The 27,817-nt window shown below is 43.9% G+C and overlaps 2 protein-coding genes across 9 annotated transcripts in view; one reads left to right on the plus strand and one right to left on the minus strand.

Annotated features, from left to right (window-relative positions):
* LOC129331241 (scaffold attachment factor B1-like) overlaps positions 1 to 6,880 on the minus strand; it is a 37,241-nt gene extending 30,361 nt beyond the window's left edge. For 3 of the 4 annotated variants that reach the window (XM_054981677.1, XM_054981676.1, XM_054981679.1), the window contains exons 1-5: positions 6,574 to 6,880; positions 3,051 to 3,138; positions 1,949 to 2,013; positions 1,649 to 1,849; positions 997 to 1,059 (exon numbers count right to left, since the gene is read on the minus strand). In XM_054981677.1, the coding sequence (XP_054837652.1) occupies positions 997 to 1,059; positions 1,649 to 1,849; positions 1,949 to 2,013; positions 3,051 to 3,138; positions 6,574 to 6,783 (627 nt within the window). In that variant the 5' untranslated portion in view covers positions 6,784 to 6,880. The remainder of the gene's footprint in view (positions 1 to 996; positions 1,060 to 1,648; positions 1,850 to 1,948; positions 2,014 to 3,050; positions 3,139 to 6,573) is intronic. The other variant, XM_054981678.1, reaches the window with a different exon arrangement.
* A 1,687-nt stretch (positions 6,881 to 8,567) lies between these two features.
* Positions 8,568 to 27,817, plus strand: part of LOC129330889 (scaffold attachment factor B1-like) — a 55,433-nt gene continuing 36,183 nt past the window's right edge. For 3 of the 5 annotated variants that reach the window (XM_054981152.1, XM_054981156.1, XM_054981153.1), the window contains exons 1-9: positions 8,568 to 8,885; positions 14,611 to 14,698; positions 15,813 to 15,877; positions 15,969 to 16,247; positions 19,858 to 19,920; positions 24,792 to 24,819; positions 25,728 to 26,244; positions 26,699 to 26,745; positions 27,384 to 27,490. In XM_054981152.1, the coding sequence (XP_054837127.1) occupies positions 8,670 to 8,885; positions 14,611 to 14,698; positions 15,813 to 15,877; positions 15,969 to 16,247; positions 19,858 to 19,920; positions 24,792 to 24,819; positions 25,728 to 26,244; positions 26,699 to 26,745; positions 27,384 to 27,490 (1,410 nt within the window). In that variant the 5' untranslated portion in view covers positions 8,568 to 8,669. The remainder of the gene's footprint in view (positions 8,886 to 14,610; positions 14,699 to 15,812; positions 15,878 to 15,968; positions 16,248 to 19,857; positions 19,921 to 24,791; positions 24,820 to 25,727; positions 26,245 to 26,698; positions 26,746 to 27,383; positions 27,491 to 27,817) is intronic. The other 2 variants (XM_054981157.1, XM_054981158.1) reach the window with 2 other exon arrangements.

Consider the following 27,817-nt stretch of genomic DNA (forward strand, 5'->3'; position numbering starts at 1 on the left):
AGGCTCTTCTCCATCAAACGTTCAGAAGTCAGTTTAGGATTTTCCCAATCCTTTGTACAATTTATTTGAAGGGTTATCGTGTCATCTATAGGAATGTATGGTTAGTCCTGATGATTATGAAGCGTGAAAGTGTGTGGGCAGTGCTTGGCGAAATTTCCGTATACAGCTGTCAGGCAGTAAGGCTTCATTGTCCTGTACAGCTTTTTTGCCCTCTCCCCATGTCTTGCTCATACAGAATGAATTATGAGACAGAGAGAAAATGCTGGGCAAATGGCAGAATTAAGTTTTCCTTGGTAGGAAACAGGGAAGGGAAGAGTGGCACAGTGACAATTTGCTTGGCCATGACCAATCTAATTACATAAACATAGGCTGCGATTACAGAACCATGTACTTCACAACAGCTCAAAAAGTCTATGAGCCAGGGAGCTTTAAAAAACTATATAGTAGCTGCTTCTCTCTTGCAATAAAATCTCTCCACACACAGAAACACAAACACAAAAGAGGCAGCATTTCCAGAACTGCTTCAAGTTTGAGATGAGCTACTGGTGGGTAGATATAATTAAGAGATTTTATGGTGTAATGGCAGCTAGGGTCTCTTGCACCAAACACTGGTAGCTTGAGGCCAAAACCAGATTCCCAAGCTTCCCTAGCCCCCAGAAAAAACCCTCACTCCAAACAACCACAAGCAGTTCTGTACTTGAGATGCTTCCTCAAAGCCGAAACACAGTTTTTAAGCTACCCTTCTCCTGTAACATGGACAGCAAGGAAAGCTTTGGCAGAACCCTCTTGTTCTAATGCACACTGACTGTCCATGGGCCAATGGGAGTGTGCAACTGAGATGCCTAAAAGAAGCTGAATTTCACTTTGAGGGATAGGCAGTCCAGAGATCTTTGCCTTTGTAAGCCAGTGTTAAAAATATGGTTCCTATTAAAAAAAAAAGGTGACTCAGGGTACTGGAATATGTTTTGAGCCCATAAAGCTCCATCTGGCTATTACCTTCACTGCAGCTAAATCAGAAGAAGCAGCATCTAACATGTTATCAAGTTCCTCGCCATTCTCCTGAAAGAATGAATACAAAATACATACTCCTTACAAAAAGTTATTAATTTTACTCAAGAGAAAACAAAGAATTTCCATACATGCCAGCACATGACATCATGTGACTGTAAATGCTGAGAAGAGATTCAAGACCGTCAGCTATTGAAGCAATCACCCATATTTACACACAAAAAGTTGACTGTTGCTAGGCAGCTATCCCAAGGGCACTGCACAGAATGTTCACAAATATTCTAACTGCTCAAATGTAAGGCTCCAGCAACAGAATGTTGATATACATCGACTGGAGAGTGTGTGCATTACTGAAAGGTGAGAAGGAGGCAGGGATAGGGTAAAGATACAAGACACATTGGGTTGGGAATTTCTAAGGACAGTAAGCAACTGGCGCCCAGCAGCTGCTTGAAGCACCATTTACTAAAGTAGCTGTGGCGAGCCTCGCACCACGCACATGCGCAGTAAGTAACCTGTCATGGAGAGTAAAGAAAGGGAGGAGTATTTAAAATTTACATAATTTGAGCAAACCATCCTGTTCTGTGGTTTCCTAGCATATAACAATTAAAAGATACACAGAAGGACACCTTCAATTACAGACCTCATTTTCTATCAGCTGATCAGGAAGTTCTTTCATTTCTGCATCAGTATTGTCTTTATCGTCAGAGTCAAGAATGTTTTCAGCAATATAATCATCCTTGCAGTCAACAGCACTGGAATTATCTGTTTCAGCTTCATCTAACACGCTGATGTCCATCATGTCAATATCCTGCAAGTTATCTGAGCTTGCTTCAATATCCTCCTGCAAGTGAGCAGAGTAGGCAAAAATAAAGACAACTAGCTGTGTGCTTCAAAGCAAGTCTTTAAGAAACTCTAAACCACATTTCCCTTCCCTCCATACCTGACCATCTCTTGAATTCTCCTCCAATCCATTATCTTCACCATCATCTTCTTCTGGCTTACGTCCTAAAAACCAACACAGAGGCTCAAGACTAGGATGATCATGATGACACAGCTTGCTTTAGATCCCAGTTGAAGAATACATTACAGCAATGCTAGTTGTGGGATGTGAAGCACTACTCTGACTCCCCCCCCTGCCCCCAATCACAATGGGGTAAGGAGTCTGCCTTCAGTTTTCAGATTAGGAAAGTAAATAAAAATGCTTACAAGCACAGATTTTTAAAAAATCACTTAATGTAGGGTTTTAAAAAAATGTATGCACTAATGTGTATATAAATGTATCGAATAGCATGTGTCTAATGACATGATCCAACAGCCTTCCTGAATTTAAGCATGCCAAGGGCTGGTCAAGACACCGACTGGGACCTCTACATATGCATGTTTGTATTCCAAGAAAGAAAAGCAGAATGCACATGTAATAAATAAAATAAACAAAAAATAAACATAACTATGTAATGTATTTTACTCCCTTAACTGCTCTGTATCAGTTATTCCACTGGGATCCAGTATGGATAATATGTCAGACAAGGAGCTGGAAGGCATAAAGCTTGCTCAGTAACCTTGGGCCCATCCCATGCTCACTCTAACTTACCATGTAGAGTTATTGTGAAAATTAAATGGACCAGGCGGAACCATCCTGAGCTCCTTGAAAGAACGGCAAGGAAAAAATGCCCTAGACAGAAAGAGAATACTGCCAGACTGTTCATTACAGGGTCAGTTCATGAGGCAAAATCAGCTCCAATGACCCATCAACAATGAAACCAGTGTGGTTATATCTTTAGGGGAGTTTGTAAATTTTACTACTGGCTACATTAGAAATAAGGAGCAAGTACTTGTGAAAAGCCTTTCCCAACTTGGAAGTTTCAACATTTATTTTAAAGGGGCAGAGCCAATTGTTGTTTTCTTAAGAAAAAAACCTCTGCTCTGCAAAGCCATTGTATGACTGTGCCCAGAATTTGGCAGTAGCTCAAAATATGCACCTACATCTATAGTAGAGAACTGCTCTGGAGAGATGCCAAAATAGACACGTTATTTCTCTGTACCTTTGACTGTCCTCTTTGGGGTTCTCTTGCTTGTAATCTCTGGTGCCACTGGAATTTCATCAGGATTTCCCCCTTCTTCCTCAATGGCCTGTTAGGAAGAAACATCTGTGAGTACTTCCACAAGAACATCAGTACATTTATTGTACAACATTATAGAGACTGAAGTGAGAAAGCTAGACAGGGGGGCCCTAGGATAGTGTGGTACATGGCCTACCCTTGTAACATTCATAGGAGCAAACAGCTCAAAAACATTGTTAGACTTCTTTTTAAAGGAAAAAATACTGAACTAAAGAACAGACTATCTAAAATGAAATCACTGATGCATGGAGAGAAGTTTAGTGAAACAAACACAAGGGAAGGCAATTTGGGGGTGACTGTTTAGCAGGATCAGCAGTTGCTGTCCTGAGAGGTTCACATCCTGCAATTCAACTGGGTGTATCTGTGGTGATAATCCGAATTCCCTCTCTCTGCTTTCCCCTCAAAGAAGTTTTTAAAAAATAAAAAACTGATTACTTTCTCCCATCAGTATGATTGAACATTAAGATTAATCCTTGTTTCATGACTCAACTGAAATATCATTATCCTGCCTAAACAAAATAAAGACACTACATTTTCTGCTTGTCACACCACCTGCAAATAAACATTGCTTTTGAATGTTTAGTGTTGAAGATTGACGGTCCTGCCTAAACAAAATAAAGACACTACATTTTCTGCTTGTCACACCACCTGCAAATAAACATTGCTTTTGAATGTTTAGTGTTGAAGATTGACGGTCATAAGATACACTGAGAGGAGAACTGGACTACTTGTGGAGGCTCCCACCCTCAAAGTTGGGAGGGGAGTCCCGCTGGCCAGCGGACAGGGGGAAATGAAGTGCCTGAGATGCAAAAAACCTCTATAGACTAAGGCTAGTTCAGCATCATCTCCTGACATTTGGTGTTCGCTACAAACATATCTTTCAGCAAGCCACACTATTGCTCTATCTAGCCCAGTGCAGTGTATGTCTGGCAGTAGCTCTCTCAAGATCTCAAGCAAAGAGAGGCCTTTACCAGACTTCCTATGTGAGCTTCAACTAGTTAACAGCATATGCTGCAACTCAGAGTGACTCCTATTCAAGTCTTAGTCCAGTTTAGAATTTTATATCTAATAGAGATGGGTAGCCCAGCGTGTAGATCTAAAAATTCATAGGGGGGTGGGTGGCACTCAGGGCTAAGGAAGGTTTCTGGAAACCTGGATGTACAGCATATGAAAATGGTAAAAAAGATAAAAATTAAAATCATGACAAAGTAAAATGTGATGTCTATACATGTGTAGATATCGCTATTTTGGCGGCGCTGTGGGCTACTGTAGCAACCTCAAAGAATGACACAGATTGCATGGCCTCCACTTGGAGTTGGCTGGAGTAGGAGAACCAGAAAAGGGGTGGGATGGGGAGGCTGCAGGTGCTGAGCTTTTGAGGGCTTGGAAGAGAAAATGGCAGCTGAGAGTGGCGGACATATTGGAAAAAGAAGATGTGGAACCAGCTAAAGGGATTTCCATTCTCACTGAAAAGTTGCTGTGCTTTTCTGAGGAAAGACAAAACCTACCAGCCAAAGATTCTAATGTTGCCGAGAGAAAGGACAAGTGATGGCAGATGACCTTCCCCTGAAATACAGCTTAATATAAAATAGCGTAATTCCTGACTTAAAAAAATCTTTGATCACCTCCTTTTTCAGAATTATTTATCTGGCTAACCCTCAAGAACATTTTAAGAGTCCAAAACTGAACCAAGAGCTTTATTTCTACACATTATGCCCCCAAAGAGCATAATACTGGGTTAAAAATGTAATTCAAATGTTTCAGTGTCATTTTCAAAGGTTCTGCAAAGAGATCCCAACATTTCTGCACCAAAAATTGTAATTTTAATGATAAGATGTAGTATTTTTATAATTTTAATGATAGTTAAATATGTTTTAAATTGTGTTGTTATCCGCCCTGAGCCCGCTGATGTGGGGAGGGCGGAGTATAAATCCAATAAATTAAATTAAAATGCTCCTTTGTCTGACAATCTCAATCAGACCACACAAAAAAATCTACTGAATCACAATGGGTTTAATGCTTTATAAGGTGACAAAGGATGAATGATGCTTGGTCTACCCAATATAAAATGGTATTAACTTTTCTCTCTCCCTAAATGACAAGATCTAGGGGATGCCACATTCTCTCCCTCAGATCTACTGAGGGAGATGGGGTGTATAAAAAAATTAATCAAAAGACCTACTCCATATTGTTTTCAAACCCTCCTTTCCCTCCCTACTTCAGCTTCCTTACCTCTTCACTGGCTTCTGGTCTCTGCTCCTTCAGTGCTTTTTTCTTCCTTTCTCCCTCTACCCTCCACCTGCTTCCTCCTCCTCCTCCTATCCCCTTATCCCTCCCCTTGTGGCAGACTCTCTGCCCTTCCTCTCTCCTCCTCCTGCCCCCTATATTTTCTAGTGCCATCCACTTTACCCAGTGTGATCCGGTGTTTAGAGTGCAGGACTAATACCAGAGACATCCAGGCTTCAATTCCTACTCAGCCATGAGACTTACTAGGTGGGTGAACCTTTCTTATTTCTTTATACTCTGTTTTCTCCCCAATAGGGATCCAAGGAAGCTCGCATTATAATTCTCTCCATTTTATCAACACAAGAACCCTGTGAGGTAGGTTAGGCTGAGAGTATGTGACTGGCCAAAAGTCACCTAGCAAGCATCCATGGCAGTGAGGATTTGGTGGGTCACCCAGAACCTAGGCGAACACTCTTAACTGCTACACCACACTGACCCAGTCACCATCTCTCAGCTTAATAGGGTTGTTGCAAACAACAAACAGAGAGGGGAAATTCACGTCTGCCACCTGCAGCCCCTCAGGGAATGGGCGGGATAAAAAGTGTGCAGATGCATGAATACAACCCTCCTACCCATCCTGGTTGCTTTCCTTCCTTCCCGTCTTCTTATCCCCTCTCTGCACCCATGCTCATCTGAACCCACGCCCGCCAGATTTCCATCCGTCCCTCAAACTAATTTTCTTTGTAAAGGAAGCTCGAACTTGGCCTTCCTAGCCTCTAACCCCCACCAGCTCACTGGCTCCTCCTCCGACCAGGGGCTCAAGGCCTCTTATAGAAGCGGCCCGCTCGCCACGTTTTCTCCCGCGCGGCTCTCCGCGAGAGCCCCCAAGGTCACCCCGGGAAAGGCGCGGCCGGAGGGGGGCTCGGCGGTCCTGGCCTAAGCCCTCCGTCCCGCTCGGGGCATACCGGGAGGGGGGGGTGTCTGAGGGGGGGGGCTCTCAGCCGGCGCCGCAGAGCCCTCCCGCCTTCCCAAGGGAGCCTTCGGGATCCGGCCGCCGCCTGGCCGCGCCTCTCACGGGTAGAGCGCAGGGGGGCCGGGGCTTTGTCTGGAGCGCCGCCTCGACAGCCTCGCCATCGAGCGAGGAGGCCCCCGGCGGGCGGGCGCGCCTCCCCCCTCCCCCCCAATCCCTCGTGGCGCCCCCCCCCCTCCAAGCACTGACTTTGCGGAGGCGCTCGAGCAGGACGCTCTTGTTGCCGCCGGTGTCCAAGTTGCGGCGCTTCAGTTCGGCCCTCAGGTCGATCACCCGCAGGTCGCTGAGGCGCCGGCCCGGGGTGGCGGCGGTAGGCGGTGGAGGAAGCAGCGGCGACCCGGCCGCCTCTTCTGCGCCAGACCCGGCCGACGCTTGGCTTTCGGTCTCGGGCGCCGCCATCGCGGCCAGCAGCTCGGATCGGAGAACGGGCGGAGGCAACGGATTCCTCTCCCTCAGACAAAATGGCGGGAAGGCGCCGGCTGTGGACAGACACAGCAAAAAGACACCGCGCACGCGCAGAGGGAGGTCGCCTTCCGCGCCCGCGCGAAAGACGGGAGAAAGCAAGGCGCCCGCGCGGAGAAAGGGGCGGGCTCCTCTCTCGCCACGCCCCTTTCCCTGCGCTTTTCATAGATGCAGTTCATTGGAATTGTTCCGACTTCCGAGCGCGAGAGGGGGGAGGGAACCATAGAGATGGGGCACCTCCACTTAAAAAAGTGGGTGAGTACGTGTTCAAAAGCGCGTTGCCTTCGTTTATCAATGAGGAACATGTTGCTTATAAAAGGAACAAGACTGCAGTTTATCGAAATGCTTATTTTATGACACCTGCTGCTCTGACTACATTCTTTTCAACTTAATTGTTCTATGGATGCTAAGCTGTCCAAATAGGAACACATTGTTTTATATAAATAAATTTTTTGTGGTGTACCTTGAGTCTCAGTAAAAAAGATGAGCTATGAATGTATTGTCGAAGGCTTTCACGGCCGGAGAACGATGGTTGTTGTGGGTTTTCCGGGCTGTATTGCCGTGGTCTTGGCATTGTAGTTCCTGACGTTTCGCCAGCAGCTGTGGCTGGCATCTTCAGAGGTGTAGCACCAAAAGACAGAGATCTCTCAGTGAGAGATCTCTGAGACACTGAGAGATCTCTGTCTTTTGGTGCTACACCTCTGAAGATGCCAGCCACAGCTGCTGGCGAAACGTCAGGAACTACAATGCCAAGACCACGGCAATACAGCCCGGAAAACCCACAACAACCATGAGCTATGAATGTTTTTCTAATTGCGACTCAAAGGATTACCGAATTAGAAAACGATTCAATTAAAAACAATATTAAAAACAAAAGCAATAAAATAGAATTACACAATTAAAAAGCATGGAAATAAAAGGCATGATACATACAATAAACAATACAGGGGCAGATTGGCTCGTTTTCAGGCACTCCTGTTGCTTTTATAGAGCTTTCTCGAATAATTTTTTACTGAACATTTCCTTATTTAGTATCTACTGTGTATCCTCATTATAAAAATGGTCACTTGAACAGCTAATCCCTACATTTAGATCAATCGTGCAATATCTTTTTTTAAAAATATCCAGCCTGAGGAATAATTCTTCAAGCGTTGTGCCCGACTTAATATGAGTAGAAATTTCATAAAAGTAGCCATGGGAATCTGGACCAAAAATCCGCAGGGGTCTAGTCCCTCTTTAAGGACTAATACAGTTTTAATCCAGTAGAAGCTTCCGAGGACATTTTCCTCAAGTTTTGCCTCAACGGGGCAACCACTGCGAAGAAAGGCGGCCGCTGGATCCACCTTAATTGTTGACACGGAAGCCAGAAGTGGAAGCGCATGTGGAAGCTCCATGGCATTCGTGAGACTGAACAAAAAAAGAGGGTAGCGCATGCGCAGTACCTTGGCGTTTGGAGGACGTGGGGAAATTAAGGGATGAGGGGGGGAAAGGAAGAAGCAAAAAAAATTAAGGAAACAAATGTTCTTTCATCGTTATTCTTGTTCTTTCTATAAACATATCTCTTGCGGTGAAATAACTTCCAAAGTTAGAATGCCTGAAGGGATCATTCTACCGCTTGTCACTTCGGTCGCCCCCGAAGACTTACGTCAGAAGGCTCTCCGGGCGCATGCGCCGCTCTCCCTATTCGCGCGATAATTCTGCGCGGTGGGCACGTCTGACACTCCACGCATGCGCACACAGGCAGCAGCCGCCATTTTGCGCGCCGCTTTCATCAGTCTTTTGGGTTAAAAAAAAGTAAGCCTTAAGGAGAGCGCTCGCTTCCAATGGCGTCGGAGAACGAGGCCAGACTTCCTGGAGAGGAAACAGCGTCCCACAGCAGCGGCGGCGGCGCTTCGGAAGGTCCCGGGGGTAGCGCTGGGGGGATGGTGACGATGCGGCGCCTCAGCGACCTGCGAGTAATCGACCTGCGAGCCGAACTGAAGCGCCGAGGTTTGGACAGCAGCGGCAACAAGAGCGTTCTCCTTGAGCGGCTTCGGAAGGTAAAAGCTCCGCTGACGGGAGCAGAAGAAAAAAAATAGAGCCGAGGAAGGAGGGTTAAATCGGGTCTGCGCATGTGCGTAGTGCGAGGCTCGCCCATCTACGTTAGTAAATGGCGCCTCAAGCGGCTGGTGGGCGCATGACGTCATCACGTTTTCATGCGATGTACGTCTCGTGCTTCTACCGCCTTTCCGCTGTGCCCGGATGTAGTCATGGCCGTGTTCGCGTTGGTTCTAGGCGGCGTGGCTCTTTTTGCAGAGACCTGAGTCGCGTTCAACGTTAACTAGTAGCATATTTATTTTTTTTTTAAAAAAAATTTTTATTGGGTTAGAACATTAATATTTTTACATTACATTACATTCAATTTTCCCCTAATTTTTCGTTTCTAACCCCCTCCCTTTCCCCCCCTTTTGTTGACTTCCAACAGCTTTCCCACCCTCTGTCCCCTTTCCCTTACTTCTATTAACTTCCTCTATCTAAAACAAATATATATTCTCCATTATATTAAGCAGTACATCTTTAACTCTTTTACTTATTATACATCCAAACTATACTTCTTTAGATAAACAATTTATCCCATTTTCCAGTTTTGAATATTTCTATATATCATAAACCATAAAAATTTCCCATATTTAAATCAAACAATTTGATTTGTTCTCTCTATATTAATCATTTCTTCTTTTTATAGTATTTCTATATAACTCATCACATAGTCAGTCGTTTTAACTCTTCTATACATTCAGTTTGGTGCATATAAGTCTTATCAAATAAGAAAAAAAATATTGTTAATTACTCAATCCTCATGTTTAAACCGTTAATTATTCTCTATCAATATTCTATCAATTAACCTTTACATATCTATATATATCTCAATCAATTAATTAATCTAACTGCTTATAAATTCACATTTCTCTTCCTCCCCCGGTAAAGTCACCCCTCTCTTTTATACTTTTAGTAGCATATTTATTTTAATGTTGAAGAAACATTTTTCTGCGTAGTAATTGGCTTTTAAAACATCCGTGGCAGGCTAGTTAATCAGTTATGCAAGCTAAACGTAATCCTTGCCTTCAAAGGCATTGAAAATGTTGCAGGATTAAAGAGGAATTCGGCAGATCTAGAAGCCTGTGCTTTATCGCCGCCTCCAGACGGGCTCTCCTGCAGTTTGTGCCCTCGCAACAGCCCCGTGGCGTAGACTTAGCTGAGTGGTTGGTCCAAGATCACTTGTTGAATTTCACGTCAGGGGATTTGAACCAGGGTCTCCCAGATCCTACGCTAATCTCTGCGTTGATTCACTGCATGTGTTGCTAGGTTAGATCTATCAACAACTATTAGTTATGATGGCTAGGAGCCTCCCTGTTCAGAGACACTCTGCTTTTTAATGCCAAATGGTAAGAGGACAGGCAACAAGTCCAGGCTGTTGCTTTTGTGCTTTCCTTTTGGGCTTCCTGGATGAAATTAATTGGCTGCTGTTCATATGACTTTCATATTGTCAGTTACACCCCAGCATATCTGCCATGATTGTCTTTCTGCATAATGTTCTGATCCTCTGAGAGTATATAAAGGTTCTCTCCCTGAGCTGGGAGAGAACCTTTATATACTCTCTCCCTGAATTGGGAGAGAACACTTAATTGCTTGCATTGCAAATGTTTTAGTAACAGTCCCCGCAGGCCGGGCTGAGTGACCTTGAAGTCTAGCAGAGACTACACCAAGTGTTTGAAAGACCTAAAGACTGAAATGTTTATGCTTCCCTCCCTCTCTTCTGACACTTTGCGCGTTCAAACTCAACAGATTTTCCTACACTATTGGGGGGTGGGGTTTTGACCTATAATTCCCTTAGCTTTACTAACTTCATTCCAGCCAATAACCCTGTACAGCTATCTTGATACTCCTATGCTCATCAATAAAGTAACTTTAACTCATACACAATGAGTGATGCAGAGAAGTGCTTTGGGATACCATGCAAGACCTGACACATATGCTTTTATAAGACTGTTCCTGTGTCCATTAAATTGAAGCGCTTGCATTATGTTGTCTTCATTGTTTTTTCTCATCTTCTTACTCTTCTTGTTAGGGGTGGAGAAGAGTGTGTCAAAGCCTGCTCGGTCTATTCCTCTGAACGAAGGTGCAAGCTTTGCTTTCAGGGTGCTTGTGCTTTATTGCTTGGGCAGCACAGTATCCTTCCCATCTGACCAGTTGTCAAGCCTACAATAATTGCCAAGGCAAGGACCCTCACTGGACAGGCCAGTTCTTGGAGGCATCCAGAGGGCTTCCGATCTGGATGCCTTTTCCTGCCCCTTCCTCCTTTCTCTCCCACCATCTTTCTGTTGTTCTTTCATTCTTCACTCTTCCTTCCTCCCTCCTTATATTCCCTCTTCTTGCTGCTTTTGCATTCTGATTTCCTTGCTAGCCATAGCCCCGTCTCATAGGCCAGTTTGACCCTTCCTCTGTGGGAGACAGGTCCCAGTCCCACTTCGTGATGCCTCATCTCCCTCTTGGTTGGTGCTTTGCAGAGGCTGGGCTTTGTCCCTTGACTGGTAGTGAGCCACCAAGCTGCCTGTCCGATGCACCCTTTCTCTTTTTCTTGCTCTCCTGTCTAGGCTCATAATATGGTCAGTAAATAAAAATAAACTTTTTTCAGAGCTGCCTGTTGTTGATGTGAGTTTCTGATCCATGTTGGTGGTTCTTCATAAGTTGCTAGAGCCAGATGCTGGCAGCATTAATTCTGAACTCATTATAAATGCAGGTTATGCCACTCTTTTCCATCTCTGTTTCAATATTTGTATTCTTTTGGCATAAGCCTTTTGAAATGTTGGTGCATAACATAATAAAACTGCAATGAAGTCAGAATAATTCTGGTTTTTAATTATTAATTAAACATTTAAGATTGTAAACTATGTGACATACATGTGGTATCAAGTGATTGAAAGTCTGTAAATCTGAGATGTCCAGCTTCTCAACAGAAAAGATCAGTTCCATCTGGACTTGCCACCATCCTCATTCTGAGGCACTCTGTTTCACTTTCCTATACTTCAAATGCAAGGGATAACAAAGCAGCTTGATGCTGTAGTGTGCAGGAACAGCTGCCAGAGACCAAAAATTTCTTGACATTTTGGAGACGTGAAGGGAAAGACTGGCTTGTTTTACCATTCTGGAAAAAAAGTCGAAATTTGGGGGGAAACTAGAAATACAAACAATACTTCCTGTATTATGAGAACTAAATATTGTTTCCTACTTTGATTCATAAAACGCTTCCCTCTGTATAAAAAGCTAAGCGTGTTCCAGACAAATCACTTCCTACCCTGGTGCACTGCCATGTAGGGAAGACCAGGCGAGGCAGCCCGTTCCTCCACAGAGCGCGCCATGACGGGAAGCCTAGGCTGGGATCAGACGCAGAGCAGGAGGCAATGCCTGTCCCCTGCCTTCACCCAGTTGGGATTAGGAGTGCATCGGGGCAAAGCCCGTCTCCCTGCCATCACTCAGCTAGGATCAGGTGTGGAGCAGGTAGCAGTGCCCACCCCGCATCTTCACCCAGGTGGGATCAGGAGCAGAACAGAGGGCAATGCCCGCCCGCCCCCTTAACCCAGCTGCGATCAGGAGTGGAGCAGGCGGCTATGCCTGCCCCTGCTTTTACCTGGCCGTAATCAGGCATGGAGCAAGAGGAAATGCCCACTCCACCCAGCCAGAATCAGGCACAAAGATAAAGACCTACTGCGAAAAGATAACAGTCTAAAGCTTAAAAGTGCTCCACGCATCATTCACTAATTGCATCCAAATGATTTTTACGTTGTAAATCATTACGTCAGAAAGTGCAATGTGCTTATCAATATACAATACTCAATACATATTACAATATGTTCACTTCTAAAAAGTAACAATATTGCACACAGTTGTAATAATGTAAGTATCACTTTAAGGCAACTGGCCAAGGATTGAAAGTCCAAAGAATCTTAAGAGTAGTCTCGGTATGATACTCAGTAGCAATTCTTCCTTTATATTGATCACAAGCAGAATCCAAACACAGGAGGAGTGTCTCCGTGGCGCCCAACTCCCTGCACGAAGCAGACCCCCACACCTCGCCTTGGAAAGGTACCCAACCTGTGAAGAAGCGCTCAACAGGTTGCCAGCTTGTCTCCTGTTTTGAACAAACCGTTTTTCAAGAGCGTAGGACCCCAGATACCATGGACCCCAGATACCATGGGGTCCTATGACGGAGGAAGAGAGAGATTTTCAAGTACCAACTGGCTTTGTAGACTGCTGCTGTTTGGGGACGCTCTTGAAAAAAAGTTTGCCCCCCTTCACCCAGCTGGAATCAGGAGCGGAGCAGGTGGCAATGATCATGCCTCCCCCTCCCCCTGCCGTCACCCAGCTGGGATCAGGAGCAGAGCAGGTGGCAAGGCCCATCCTCCGCCTTCAGCCGACTGGGATCAGGTGCAAAACAGAAGTTGATGCCTGCTGCCCACTTCACTCAGCCTGGATCAGGAATGGAGAAGGTGGTGATGCCCGCTCCCCCTTCAACCTGCCAGAATCAGGCACAGAGCAGGCAACAGTGCCCACTTCCCTTTCACTCAGCCAGGATGAGACACGAAGTAGGCAGCAATGCCTGCCCCCCTTTACCCAGACGGAATCAGGCTCAGAGCAAGAGGCAATCCCTGCCCCCCCCCATTCACCCAGCTGAGATCAGGTGTGGAGCAGGTGGCAATGCCTGCGCCCCACCTTCACCTGGCCGGAATCAGGCACAGAGCACGATGCAATGTCCAACCCCTCTTCACTCAGCTGGGATCAGGAGTGGAGCAGGCGGCAGTGCCCATCCCCCACCTTCACCCTGCTGGAATCAGGCATGGAGGAGGAGGCAACGCCCACCCACCCCCTTCACCAGCCATGATTAGGAGCAGAGCACGAGGTAATGCCCACCCCCCTCCTTCACCCGGCTGGGATCAGGCATGGAACATGAAACAATGCCCACCCTCCATCATCAGTCATGAAGGTGGAGGCAATACCCACTTGCCCACCCTCCCCTTTCTAGAGCCGGTTGTATTTTTTTCCCACAACGGGCTTTGTTACTAGTTATATATATAATTTGGTGTCTACAAGAGGTGACATCTGAGGAGGAAAAAAAAGATAAATCATAGCCTGCCCTCCTGAGTAAGAGACAGTCCTTACTATCAGCAAATCCGAAAATTGATTACAATTTTAGACTAGTGATTTGTGTAGTTGTGTACCATCATAGCACTTGGTAAATATTGTGATAATTGACCAAAATTAGCCAGAGAAAACTCCTGTCATGTCATTTAATAATATATCCTTGAAATTCCTACCATCTCAAATCCCTTTCTGTGTTCATAATCAGTTTCTGATCCAGATCAACAGTTTCAGACTTTAGGCTTCAAAAAACATCTTCCTGTCCCACAGAGAACTGATGGATGGCACTGACAAATTTCTCTGCTCATGAAAATGAAAGCTTTAGTTTGTTTCTTGATTTGGTGCATATTTGGTACAGGCTTGGATCTCCTGAAAGCATGTGGTGCCTCAGCACTTACTCCAGGAGCTAGCCTTAAATGTGGTATATGCGAGGGGCGGTATGGGCTGGTTTGGAACAGCGAGGGCCTGCGTGTTTCATAAACTTGCTGTAGAGGATGAGTGGGGATTAGTTCTTCATTGGACAATGGCCCTCTTTCAGACACAACAACCCTCTGTCAACAAATAGGGGTTTTTTTGTCTGTTTTGTAGGTCATTGAGGAGGGAGGAGGAGATCCAGATGAGATTCCAGTGGTGTCCGAAACAACCATCAAGAAGACTCCCAAAAGAAATAGCAAAGGTATGCAAGGGAATAGAGAGGAGTCTTTATCCACATGGTATTATATTTTGTTTCTGTTGTTAAGCTGGGCAGTTAAACTAAGCTGTGTCAGTTAGATTGTGTGTCCCCAGGAGCAGAAGCAGTGCACACTTCATCAAAGCCTTTATAAGCAGGCAAATTGTCTGCAAAACTACAACTTTGCTGTGTGTGGAACTTCAGATTTTTTAACCAAAACCTGCTTCTCAGTATCAGTGTACACCTTGTCTTGTCAATGGAAGTACGTTGGGCTTAGTTTTCTCAGACAGCAGGTGAAGATGTCTGGGCTACAACACCTCAGGTTGCGGGGCTGCACCTGCTGGCCTGGTAGAATTGCCTGCCCCCTGTATGGAAAAATTACCTGTACGTACAACACTGTATATTGGCAAGGTGAGCCTGTTGCTTAATGTGCAAATTGAAGATGTGTGGTGAAATTTTGTTCTGATTTCTGTGCTGATGAGCATTTAGTCATGCAAACTACCTACCCCAGCTCAAGTATAAAGTATGTAGTCTTCCACTTGGTTGTGTCAGGAGGAGAGTGAAGTCTCCTTCATCAGCCTGTCTGGGACTGGTGGCCATTTGGCTCCTCCCACAGAAGCGGCTTCCCTCAACAGCCATTTCCCCTGGCTGCATCATACAGAGAGGTCAGGCCAAGAGTTTGCCCTTCTTGACTAGCTGGAGACTAGCTCCATCCTTCTTCCCCCAACTCTCCAATGCTGGGGCCATTCCATCTCATCATTATATTTTGTTAATTTACATTAATTCTGTAAATGGTCTAAGTGCCTGGATTTGCTTTCCCCCTCCTTTGCTTTTCCCTTTCTAGCTTTTTGCATTGTGTGTAATGTAAATGTTTTAAACTGTAAACTGTCTTGAATGAAAGAACTGAAAGGATGTACATAAATGTATCAAATTAATAAAGTGGTATAGCTAAGATTGTCTTTTTTATAACTGCTGCATCTTCTGTGTGTAAGAAAGTTGAACCCTAATTTACATGGAGGATCAGACCACGAAGAGTCATTTTGTGTATACATGTTCTCTCCCCTGCCCCTGCCCCCCCCCCCCCCGGCTCTTTCAGCTTCTAATGATATTATCCTTTTAGGACGTAGACCAGAGGAAGAGGGTGTTGAAGATAATGGCCTTGAGGAGGATTTTGGAGATGGACAGGTACAGCTAACCTAGTCTTGAAGCTGCAAACAAACAGTTCTGCCTCCTGAGTCCTGACTGTTATTATATATCCTTTTTTTTCTTTTTGCAGGAGGATATTGAAGCAAGTTTGGATAACTTGCAGGATATTGACATGATGGATATTAGTGTGTTAGATGAAGCTGAAATAGATAACAGCTGTGCGGTAGACTGCCAAGCAGACGGCAGTGCTGAGAGTGGGCTTGTCTCCCTCTCTGACAGTAAAGGAAATGCTGAGGCAGGAAGGAGAGAACTTCCACAGCAACTTGCAGGAAGTCCTGCAGGTGACATTGAGGCACCTCCGCATTTGCCAGACATTAAAGAAGACCCGAGAGAAATACCAGTAGCTGTGGTATGCATCTCTACTAAAATGTGCAAAATCAGATCAATATTCAGTCATCTTTTTCTCAAAGTAGCAAAAATAATGGGGGGTGTCTGAACATAAACATAAATTAATCCCTCCTCTTTTAAATGACCATAATCATACCATTTTTGACTAAAACCTGTAAAGGTTAAATGCATGAATCATAAACATTGTCTATAGTAGCAAGAATCCTGAAAGTTTCTTTTATTAGTTGAATGCTCTGTTTTTGCCACATGCATTTCCACTCGTTCACCATTTTTGTGTGTGTGTGCACGTGCATGCTTTAAATTGATTGCAGCTACATTTTTGATTCGAGTGAACCAGAGTATTTTGTTGCAAGCAAATGCTAGCCTTGTTCCTGTATGTGCTCTGTAGAATCAGAATGCCCTAAAATATTAAGAATTATGCCAGAACCAGCCTAACTGTATATTATGCAGTTTTATTTTGTTCGTTTTTATTTGTTATATTTACATTCTCACTGAGACTCGTGGTGGATTATGCAGTGTATATCAGTGAGATCAATAATTAAGAATAGATTTTAAAATCTGATTTCCAGGCAAATCATTTAGGAATGGCTCCAGTCTGTTCTCTCCCCCCGCCCTTTAGTATTTTAGTTCCTGTTTGTAAATTATTCCAACCTCTCTGGCATCTTGGGAAGGAAGACAGCTTAATGAATACAATACTTTTAGAACTGGGTTCGAGGAATTGTATTTGCAAATTTGACTGTCCTAAAAACATCACTTTTGGGAGGTTTTTTACATAAATCTGCAACCAAGCCTGAGCAAGCATGCTCTGTTTGTGAAGCTAGTCATTACACAACTTGACTGGGTTGTCAAGACAAGATAAGTTTCTAGTCCCTGGGCCACCACCTGTACCTCTGGTTTTCATACTCTGTTGTGGGGAGTGCTGAAGTTCCTTAGAGGGTTCTTGGAGGCTTTTTGGTGAGAAATATACTCGCTGGTCCTCTGCAGTGTGCTAAATTTGGGGGAAGGGAGGCATGTGGGCAGGGTCACATTGGCAGGTGTTCTGAGATGGAATGAAATATTGAACTTGTGTGAAGGCTCCTTCTTTGGCTCCTTCTTTTCCAGTACAGAGAGGATTTGTAAAGGGTTCCAGCTTCACCCTTAAAATGGTGATTCTGTGTTTGAAAGTGCTATAGCTTGGGAAAGAACACCTACACTAAAAAGAATGGCAAAACTGGGGAGTGGGGGGTGGGTGGGAGAACGTGCTTGGAAGATCTGATGAGACTAGTTATGGGAAAATACTCAGCCATAAGATCTGGACGCCCTTCATGAAAAGCTCAGTAGCAGTGCCCCAGTACATCGGAAGGGGGCTGGCTTACACTGCAACACCCTCTTGCTAAAATCAGCCGTGACTTTTTCCCGAGGAAGCCTCAAAGTCCTGCCTCTGCTGGTGGATGTGAGCTGGTAGCTTGTCATAGGATGTTGCCTTGTCTGAGAGTGCCATGTTGTGGGGAAGTTTTGTTAACCTGGAGAACAGAATGACCCTGGAGAGTGGAAGAATTAGCCTGGTGGATAAGTGTCAGCCTAGAATCTCTATTCTTATCCCAATTGGAAATTTTCTTAGCAGCCTGGATCAGGTTTCCCCACACCACCCCAGTGCTGTAAAATGTGAATGGTAGGGGGCTATCTCACAGAGTACTTGAGGATGAAAGGAGGGACTTTAAAGTAAATGGTGCTTGCATGGAACAGATAACATGAGTAACGGTACCATTCACTATGGTACTGTTAGGCAGTTAACGGTATACTTAGAACTGTATAAATAATCATATCCTCACTGTTGGCTTAGAATCTGTGCAAGAAATGAGGAAGCGCACTGGTGACAGCTGCCCTAGGCCTTACAGGGTCCTCTTCTCTCTCTCCCCCCTTTAGCCTTTTCTCCCATCAAGGTTAGTGACTGGCAGATTCAGGCCACAGGCCTTCTGGGGACTTTGCTGGAATCTTCCTCCCCAAGCTGCAGTAATTGCCCATTGGGCATCTCCAGCCTACCTAGATCTGTTCGATTCCCTCTCCAAAGTGGCTGAATTCAGACATCATACCACATTATTCCCAACCATGGAGTTGTAGGACCTGTGTGGAGTAAAGCCCATGCAGGTTGGCGGGGGTGGGTGGGATTGCTTTCTCCTGCCATGAGCTGAACTCCACTGATGGTCTGAGAAGATCTGTGGTGCTTGTGCTGGACCTGACCCTATGGTTCTAATTGACAGATTGCTGTTTGTGGTCAGCCAACAAAAGAGTGTGAAAAGCTAGAGTTTGGCTTTTAAACTGTGGTTAGTTCTAACAGTGTTATCTGAGTCAACAAGCCATGTGGTGGCTGCTGCTCTACCTTCAGAGGCATGCCTACATGGTTTTTTGGAGAAAAAGGAAAAGCGAGCTAGCAAACAACTTTGAGCTGCGATTTGCTTGTACGTATGGAAGCCTAACCCACTGCCTTTAGTGCAGACCATGGTTTGGTGTTAACTGCAGTGGGATTTGATGGTTTGGTATGAATTGAGCTAGTGTGAGCAGAACTCCGTGCTCTATGGGGGAGAGGGGGCAGGAGGTTAACAAAGACATAAGATCCAAATCAGAGGATGCCATTGTCCCACTATATACTGTGTTGGTCAGGCCGCACCTGGAGTATTGTGTGCAGTTCTGGAGGCCTCACTTCAAAAAGGATGTGGACAAATTAGAACGGGTGCAGGGGAGAGCAACTAGGATGATCAGGGGCCTGGAGTCCAAGCCCTACGAGGAAAGACTGAACGTCTTGGGAGTGTTCAGTTTGGAGAAGAGGAGGTTGAAGGGAGCATTTAAAAGGTTGTCACTTAGGGGAGGGAAGGGAGCTGTGGGTTTAAACTGCAGGAGGAAAGGTACTGGCTGGACTTTAGGAAAAACTTCTTCACATTAAGAGTAGTTCAGCAGTGGAATCAGCTGCCTAGGGATGTGATGGGTTCCCCCTCATTGGTAGTCTTCGAGGACTGCCTGGACGAATCCTTGTAAGGAATGCTTTAGGCTGTTCCTGCATTGGGCAGAGGGTTGGACTAGATGGTCTGTAAGGCCACTTTCAACTGTAGGATTCTCTGTAGTTTAGAACTGACTCTCCAGAGCTGCAGTCTTATGCCTGTTTACCAGTGAGTAAGCCTTTGTACAAAATAGAATTCGTTGCTGAATAAACAGTCATAGAATTCCACTGTAAATTTAGCTGGAGAGAATGTGTTTTGTTCTGACTTCATTATGGCCATGACCTGTTGGGACTGAGATTACTTGCATAAGCAATGCACTGGCAGAGGGGCAAGTAAAACATCTCTTCTGCCCCCAGATCTTAGTTGAGAGGATTTTTCTTCTTTATGCTGATATGATAGAGACTCAAGAGAAATGCTGTTGAAGTTCCTTGTCTTCCTTCATCTCCCCTGTTGCCCCCACGTTTCTTACTGCATTTTTAAAGAAAAAAGTATGAAATAAAATGCTTGTTTAATTCAAGCTTCTTCAGGGTGAGGGGTCAAAATATGGCACAGGTGATCTGCTCGTCTTCTGATCCCTCATTCTGGCTTCACTTTTCATTGGCAGATGTTCATTAGAATTGTTTGTGTTTCTTTTAGGTTGGAGGTGAAGATGCTGGAAGCATCATGGAACTGGTGGCGTCTGACTTCAACAGTGCGAAGGTAAAACATTTTAAAAAAATATTTATTGATCTTATAGTAATTCTGAGAAGTTGTTAGTGCAGCTCTTGGAAAGCTTATGATGCAAGAAAACTCTGACTTTTTAAGACTTCTGGGGCAAACACCTGACATGTTGATGCAGACCCACTCTCCATAGGTAATGTGTCGGAGCAACAGTAGCGTTAGCCAAATGGCTCCAGCGTTTTTAGTAGCCATGAGTGGGCCAGACGGGAGCCAGGAGCAGATCTTGGTTTGGTAGTTGGTTGGTTTCTGCTCCTCGTGGGGTTTCTGAACATACTTTGAACGAAGTACAACCGACTGTTAGTATCAAAAAGGAAAGATGGATGGAACTTGGCTATTGATTAAATGATTGGCCAGTCACACAAAGGAGCATGAGTTATGTGCTGTTGGTTAGTTAACTGTGTCAGTCTATCTGACTTTTAAAGCAAACAGCACTTAAAGGTTGTAGTCTGAGCCGCATAATTTCAGTCCATTTTTCCTAAAGCCAGGGGAATCAATCTCTCTTCTGACCTGGTACAGATTTAATACTGCCCTGTTGCCAAGGCTGGGCAGCCAGGAGTGCCCCCAGGCTCCTCCCCCACTTCAGTGTGTGCGCACTGCAGTTAGCATTACGTGTTTCCAAGAGGAGAGTGTGTGGCTCCTGCTTCTTCCCCTCCCACATTTGGTTCCACTTGCTGCCCCTTGGTTCTCACCTCTCCTTTGGTCTCTCTCCGCTCCCTCCCCAGTTCCTTCTTTCTTTCTTCCCCTCTCTGGTGACACATCTCCCTGCCTCTCCACTATTTCCTTCAGCTGCCATTTAGAGTTACTACCCAAAATCCTGCCTCAACTTTGTCTCCCCTCTGCCCCGCTGCCATGCATGTCCATATGCAGACATTGCTCTTACTGTTCTTGGTTTCTGCCCCTGACACCCAAAAACTATATGGAGTTTTTGTTCAAACCTGATTTCTGTTGACTTTTCCTAACTGTTGTTGTAGCCATTGTGCAGATGTTTTTTTCCTTTGCACAGGGACCAGTTCTTGGCCATTAAGGTATAAAGATATTTATTGAAGAAGTTCCTATAGAAGTTCAAGAACTATTCTACAAAAATCTTTTTAATTTTTTAAATATATTTTTTATTTTCTAATCAACAAAAGGGATATAGAAAAAATAGGACATTCAGAAATAACTATTACACTAAGGAAAAATTAAGATACCCTTTCCACAGATTACCTAGAGCAAAATCACCATACATCATTGGAATGTCATGTTCAGGCCCACAACAACTATTCTCAAAGACATTCCTCTCTCTTCCACTCTGCCTCGCTATTAAACCAAACACCAAAATTATTATTATAAAGTATTTAACAATATTTACTGCTGTACCCCTCCTACCTCCAAACCAATAGCACAAAACACACCATGATGTGTACATTTCAATTTTGCCAGTACTATACTACAATACACCAAACTATGCTAACTGTACTAAACTAATCAAATTAAATATGTTTCCATTTCAAAAAATTTAGAACTTAAAACAATATTTCAGTAACCTCTTGTCAATCTAAACTCCTATCCAATTTTACATTATTTATTCCTATCTATTATTTCTCATCTTTATTTATAATAGGCAAAGTATTTTTCCCATTTCTTTTCAAATTCTCTAATAGGTCTTCTATTTATATAGTCAGTTAATTTTGCCATTGCCACATATTCTGTCATTTTATCTTCCCAGTTATCTTTGGTTGGGCATTCTTTGTCCTTCCGCTTACTTGCCATTACCACCCTTGCTGCTGTTAGCATATACCTCAAAGATTCATATAGTGTTTTCTCAATATTATCTGGCATTATTCCCAACAGCATAATCTCTGGTTTCATTGCAAAATCCGTTTTTAAGATCTTTTGAATCTCCCCATGCATTTTTTTCCAATTCTTTTTCCACGTCCACCACATGTGGTAAAAAGTAACTCCCTTTTTATTTTTGATAACATAATGTTCCTTGTTTATACTCCCTTTTCAGGGTCATATTATAAACTGGAATGGGATATTTATGTATACGGTAACGCAGTAAATAAATCTGCATCAGGGTTTTTGTTATTATCCCACATCATGGTTTACAACCCACTTCTAACGATAGCTCTGAACGCTGATGCTCCCACAGTGCTGACTGTGGCAAGGCAGTTGGGCAAAGTGTTACAGGCTCCAGTTTTCCATGCAGTAAACTGGAGCTAAGCTACATGTGCCTGCTGTAGCCTCTTTCTGTTCAAAAGGGAAATGGAGAGCAGCAGTAGGGAACAACTGCCAAAGTCAACTGCAGGCTTTAGATACTCAGCTGCCCTTCTTCCACTATACAAGGATGTGAAACATGCAGCAGCACACATCTCACAAGAGTGTGAGAGTTTAATAAAGTTTGATTATTTTGCTGTGCAAAGAGAGGAGGCATAAAAGTGCACAGATGATGAAAGTGTGCATGAATTGAGAGAAAACCACAAGAAATCTCTGATGGCATCACAGGACTTGATCAAACCTGGTTTTACTTTTGGTGTTGAAGGCAGAAACAGAAAATATACCTGCAGTTTGTAAAGTGTATGGGAGTCACTGTAATGGAACACTGCCTCTGTGACTTTTGTCTAAAATATGGGAATTGGTGTTCCATAATGATGGAAAGTGTGAGCTCTGCTTGATGCCTCACCTTGACAAGAATCTCATCAGGTGGCATTCTCTAAGCCTTTATTCTCTTGTTGTCAACCTCCCATCTTTGATGCAGGGGTCATAATATGGATCCACCTTACAAGGTGGGCTGCCAGAAGTAGTTGAAGGGTTGTGGAAATATAAAGTATGCTTTATAAAAGCCAAGTATTAGCATTATTGCCAAACACATCACTAGGGGTGTATTATTGGATACTGGCACTTTGATTAAATGCCCTGTGTTTCTGTTTTAGCTATAAGCCCTCCCAAGCAATTCCTGGTTCCAATATTTCCACTCCCAATAATATCAGAATTAGGAATCGTGTCAGAGAGGCAGCAGAAGCAGCTAAGGAGGAAAGAGGGTGCCCCAGTTGGTCCGTGGTCACTTTAAACCTAAAGAGCCATTATTTTCTATGGAGGGAAGAAGTCAGGTATCCTATGCATAGAAAACAATGACACTTTGAAGTTTTAAGGGCTGACGTGCTGCTAGTGGCCAGGGAATACTTCTCCTTCCCTGCACCTGGTGCCTCTGGGTGGAGGGGAGGCACTTCCAGAAATTAATAACTTCACTTTCCTTTGGTAAACTCAGAAAGGCCGTGATGGCTGTTCTCACTAAATTGCAGGCATCATTCCAGTTGCCCTGAGCTGGATGGCCCAGGCTGGCCTGATTTCGTCAGATCTCAGAAGCTTAATTCTCACTGGGCGACTGTAAATTGAAGACAAGGGAGGATTTAATAGCTAGAGGTTATAAATGTTAATGGTTTTCCTATGCTCAACTTTTAGAAAGATTCAAATTAGATAAAAAAATTATGGGGCTTTGAACATGACCAGACTGAATTTAAAAAAGAGCTGTGTTTAAATGATGAACATGTTATTTCTAAAATGTATTGTTGTTTTTGAAAAATGAAGCAAGAATCTGTGAAAGACTGTATAGTAAAATGGGCTAAAAATTTTGGGTATAGTACAATGATGGATCATTGGGAAAATATTTGGATAAAGGGGCTTAAATTTACTTTGAGTGTTAGACTTAAAGAAAATTTTTATAAAATGATGTATTGCTGGTATATGTCCCCTGACAAATTAGCTAAAATGAGTAAAGGTATGTTGAATAAATGTTGGAAATGTGAGAAACAAGAAGGAACGTTCTATCATTTTTGGTGGACTTGCCGTAAGGCTAGAAAATTTTGGATTCAAATCCATATGATAACACAAAATTTTTTAAAGACCACTGTACACTTTAAGCCAGAAGCCTTTTTGTTGGGATTAATGGACAAACAGTTGGAAAATCAGCATGGGGTTTTATTTTTGTATATGACTACAGCAGCTAGGCTTTTATATGTGCAAAAATGGAAAAGCACAGACTTGCCTTCAATTGAAGATTGGATTATGAAAATGACAGAGATGGCTAAACTTACAGCTTTGATCAGAGATTAAACATTGTCTATTTTTTTGGCTAACTGGAATCCCCTTATTGACTTTGCATGAAACAAGGGAAAATGATTTGATGATTTGTGGCTTTGATTTTTGAGAAGATAAATCTGGGGGGGGGGAAGGGAGGCAGTACTGGAAAAGAAAATTTTGGAGAGATTAAATTTTGAGTACGATGTTTGTTAAAAAAAGATAAGTGTTGTTGAGAAGAATGGAAATGAAATATGCATTATTGTTTTATTTCTAAGTTGTTTTTTCTTCTTCTTGTACGTTTTTTACTGTCCTTTTTTAATTTTTGCTTTCTGCCCTTTTTGTTGGGCAGAATAAATGTTATTGAATAAAACAAAAAAGATCTCAGAAGCTAAGCAGGGTCAGCCTCAGTTAGGACTTTGATGGGAGACCACCAAAGAAGTCTAGGGGTGCTTCTCAGGGGATGCCACCTCTGAACATCTCTTGCCTTGAAAACCCTCTCCGGTAGCCATAAGTCAGCTTTGACTTAGCATTACTTTCCACCACCATTGCTCCAGTATTTCTTAAAACAGAAATTTCTCCCAACATGACTTTCTGGAATAATAACAGCATTCCGATATTTAATGAGGATGGTAATAGTGTCCGTCTCAACTTTCCAGTACAGAACTTACACAGTGATTTTTGAATTGCACACCCACTAGTGGTCATTCTGTGAGTACCTTTAGCTTTCATTTCCTCCTGGCCTCTTGACATGAGATGGTGTAACATTTTTCTTCTTTTTTAACAACTAGGAACTGGAAGAGTTTCCTCTGGAATCAGGTACTGTTCCTTAAAAACATGCTGGGTCCCCTCCTTTCACATCCCCATGTATTTTTCACATATAAAACTCCTTTAGTTGCCCAAAATACTGGGTTTTCTTCCATTAATAATGATGGGGTATTTTAAATGGTGCACAGTCCAGCTCTCTCACACATGTGCACCCACCCCCCTCCCCAAAAAAGCCACAGAGATTGGAAATCTGGTCATATCACCAGATCTGCAGTAACACCCTGAGCCTTGCATGAAACAAATCTTTGGAGAGAAACAAGCAGTTTGCTTGACTCCTCAAATTAGCAGGCAAACTGACCCTTACCAGGAGCAGTTCCGTGTGCAAAGCAGGTCTTGTGATTTTACCTGGTACCTTGATTCAGTAAACTTTGACTAGAGAAGGACAGTTGAGTCTAAAGCAGAGAGTAGGGAATGAAAAGAAGACGTTGAAGACAGAAGAAAGGTTGGCCACGGAAATCCTGCTTTTTGGACTGCAAACATATTCTCGTCCCATCTGAAGCTGGTCTGGTTTTCATGTTTGGACTGATTCGACTTAAAGGAGTTCAGTAAAATCGGGAAGCTGAACTGTCAAAAGGACTATATAAACAACCCGGACTTTGAAGCTAGATTGCAAAAGAAGGCCAAAGTTGAGCCCATTTCGTGAAGATGGTGAAAGAAAAACAAGACGGGAATGCTGCAAATAAAGGTGTTTAGGCCGTTTTCTTCCTTCTTTCTTTCAGACAGTGCTCTGCTAGCCATGTTAGACTGGAGTCAGCTTAGGCATTTGAATGTGATGTACGCAAGGGTTTTCCAATCTCTGTGTGGCGTTAGACTGGCAGCCATGCCCGTTCCGCACTTGTCTTTGCTGTGTTTCCCTGGTGATTAAACCTTGTGCCATTCTATTCCTGTTAAATCCATAGAAAATGAGAAAATGCTCGACATTTTGGGTGACACTTGTAAATCTGAGCCCCTTAAAGAAGACACTTCCGAAGCGGAGCAGGCACAGGAAGCGAAAAACCCGTTGCCGGGCAAAAAGGCAGCCGAGGAAGAGGAAGACACGCTTGCCGCCACCGCTGTGTCAGAAGAAGACCTTTTAGATACGGAAAGCCTCTCAGCCCAGGCTGTGGGCAGAAAGCAGGAGGAGGCGGAGGCAAAGCACTTAGTGGTAGCGGCAGGGGAGACGAGCGAGCAGACAGGCGAGGAAGCCCGACCGGACTCGGACTGTGTAGCGGTAGAGAGCAGGAGTGGTGGAGGAGGAGGAGGAGGAGGTGGTGATGAGAGTAGCAAAACAGCAGCTCAAACTCTGGAAGCCAGTAGTGAGGAAAGTGCGGTTAGCCAAGAGGCCGCGAAGACGGAAGAGAAATCTCAGTGTGCGGAAGACTCCTCCTCTGCCACTAGAGAGTCCTCTGCCCCAGAGGGTGGTGATCAGAACACGAGGTTTGTTTTTTCTCCGTTTTAGACCAGATGCTCTTTTTTCCTTCCCCTCATTGGTCGTTTTATGAATGCAAATGCAGTTGTCTCAACCATCCCCTGTACAGGGTCTTAATGAAATTTATAGTTTTATTCTGAATAGAATATCTTTAGTTGTCTCTGCGTACTTTGGGAGGGGGTTGTTTTTGGTAGAAGATGGCTTGTTTTCTTTTTCTAAAATGCTTATTTTATTTCTTGGTCATCCAAGGTTGCATCCTTTAATGTGAGCAGATAGCTCTGTTTGGTCATTTCTGACCATCTTGTTGATTAAAAAAAAAATTCTGAAGGAAGCTCTTGATGGGCTTGTCATTTGGCAGCTCAGGCTTTTCTGGTAGGTATCTGATCAAAGCCCATGTGGTCTTGCTTGCCCTTTTTAATGTGGTCTGTTTTCTTCAGTAACATTCAGGTTTTTTGTCTTTAGTTCTAATGCGGATCCAGAAGCTCAAGGTGTTTCCAAAGATGAGAAGGGTAAGCCATGAGAAAGTCTTTTTGTCCCATTATGCCAGCTTTAATTCATCTTTCTGAACTTCAGGAATAGTACTTAATATTTTCCAACAAAACTCAGCTCTGGTGATCAGGGAGGCCTTATGGCTGTTTCACAAGTCAGAGTATTGATCTCTTTAACTATTTATCATCTATCCTGATTGGCTGCAGTACTCTTTTAAGATTTCCCAGCTCAGCTTTCTGACATTATCTGACTCAAAGATGCTAGTATTTGAACTTGGAACCTTCTGAGTATAAAGCCTGTTCTCTGCCTTTGAACTCTAGCCTCCCAGTGGAGGTTAGACCTGTTACATATACCAGAACATTTTTGCGGAATATTCTTCACAATAAAACCATTAAGTTGTTCCCAAGGCTTTTAAGTATGTGTCGTAGCTGGAAATGCATTAATGCACAGCATGAAGTTGAAAATGACCGCAGTAGCATATACGTCCCCAAATGCCAGCCCGCATTTGTAGTCTGAAATGTTTTAAACTTTGCTGGCCTCATTTGTTCTAAATTCAGCATCACTGTGCTATCTTGACTTAAACTGAGTGAAGCCTCAACCAGACAGAACTTCCAAAGCTGCTGTCTTCTCTGATACAGAACGTCTTTCTCTTTCCCAGCCCTGAGTCGGACCAGTAGCAGTTCTGGCAGAAATCTGTGGGTGAGTGGGCTTTCCTCTTCGACCAGAGCTACAGATCTGAAGAACTTGTTCAGCAAATATGGAAAGGTATGAATTTCCAGACATAAACGGAGCTGTTGGTTAAAGTTGTTAAGTTCGTTGGTCTTTGTTTAAATGACGACTTCCTGACTTCCAGGCCAGGGATCCTTTTCTTTTACTAGTCTTCCATGTGCAGGGTTAGCTCCAGAGTAGACTTTCCATGGGCTAAAGGTCTTGTTGTGGAGCATGACTTTCCTGCCTCCCTGTTCCTGCAGCAGTCCCAAATGGCCCCTGAAATCCTGTTCTGGGAGGGGGGGGGGGCGTCGCAGGGGGTTCCCAGTATTAGGGTTTTGGAAGGTGTTTCAGGCTGCCATGGGAGGGGGCGGGAATTGTGGT

Source organism: Eublepharis macularius, chromosome 5 (genome assembly GCF_028583425.1).
Source record: "Eublepharis macularius isolate TG4126 chromosome 5, MPM_Emac_v1.0, whole genome shotgun sequence".
NCBI classification, from domain to species: domain Eukaryota; kingdom Metazoa; phylum Chordata; class Lepidosauria; order Squamata; family Eublepharidae; genus Eublepharis; species Eublepharis macularius.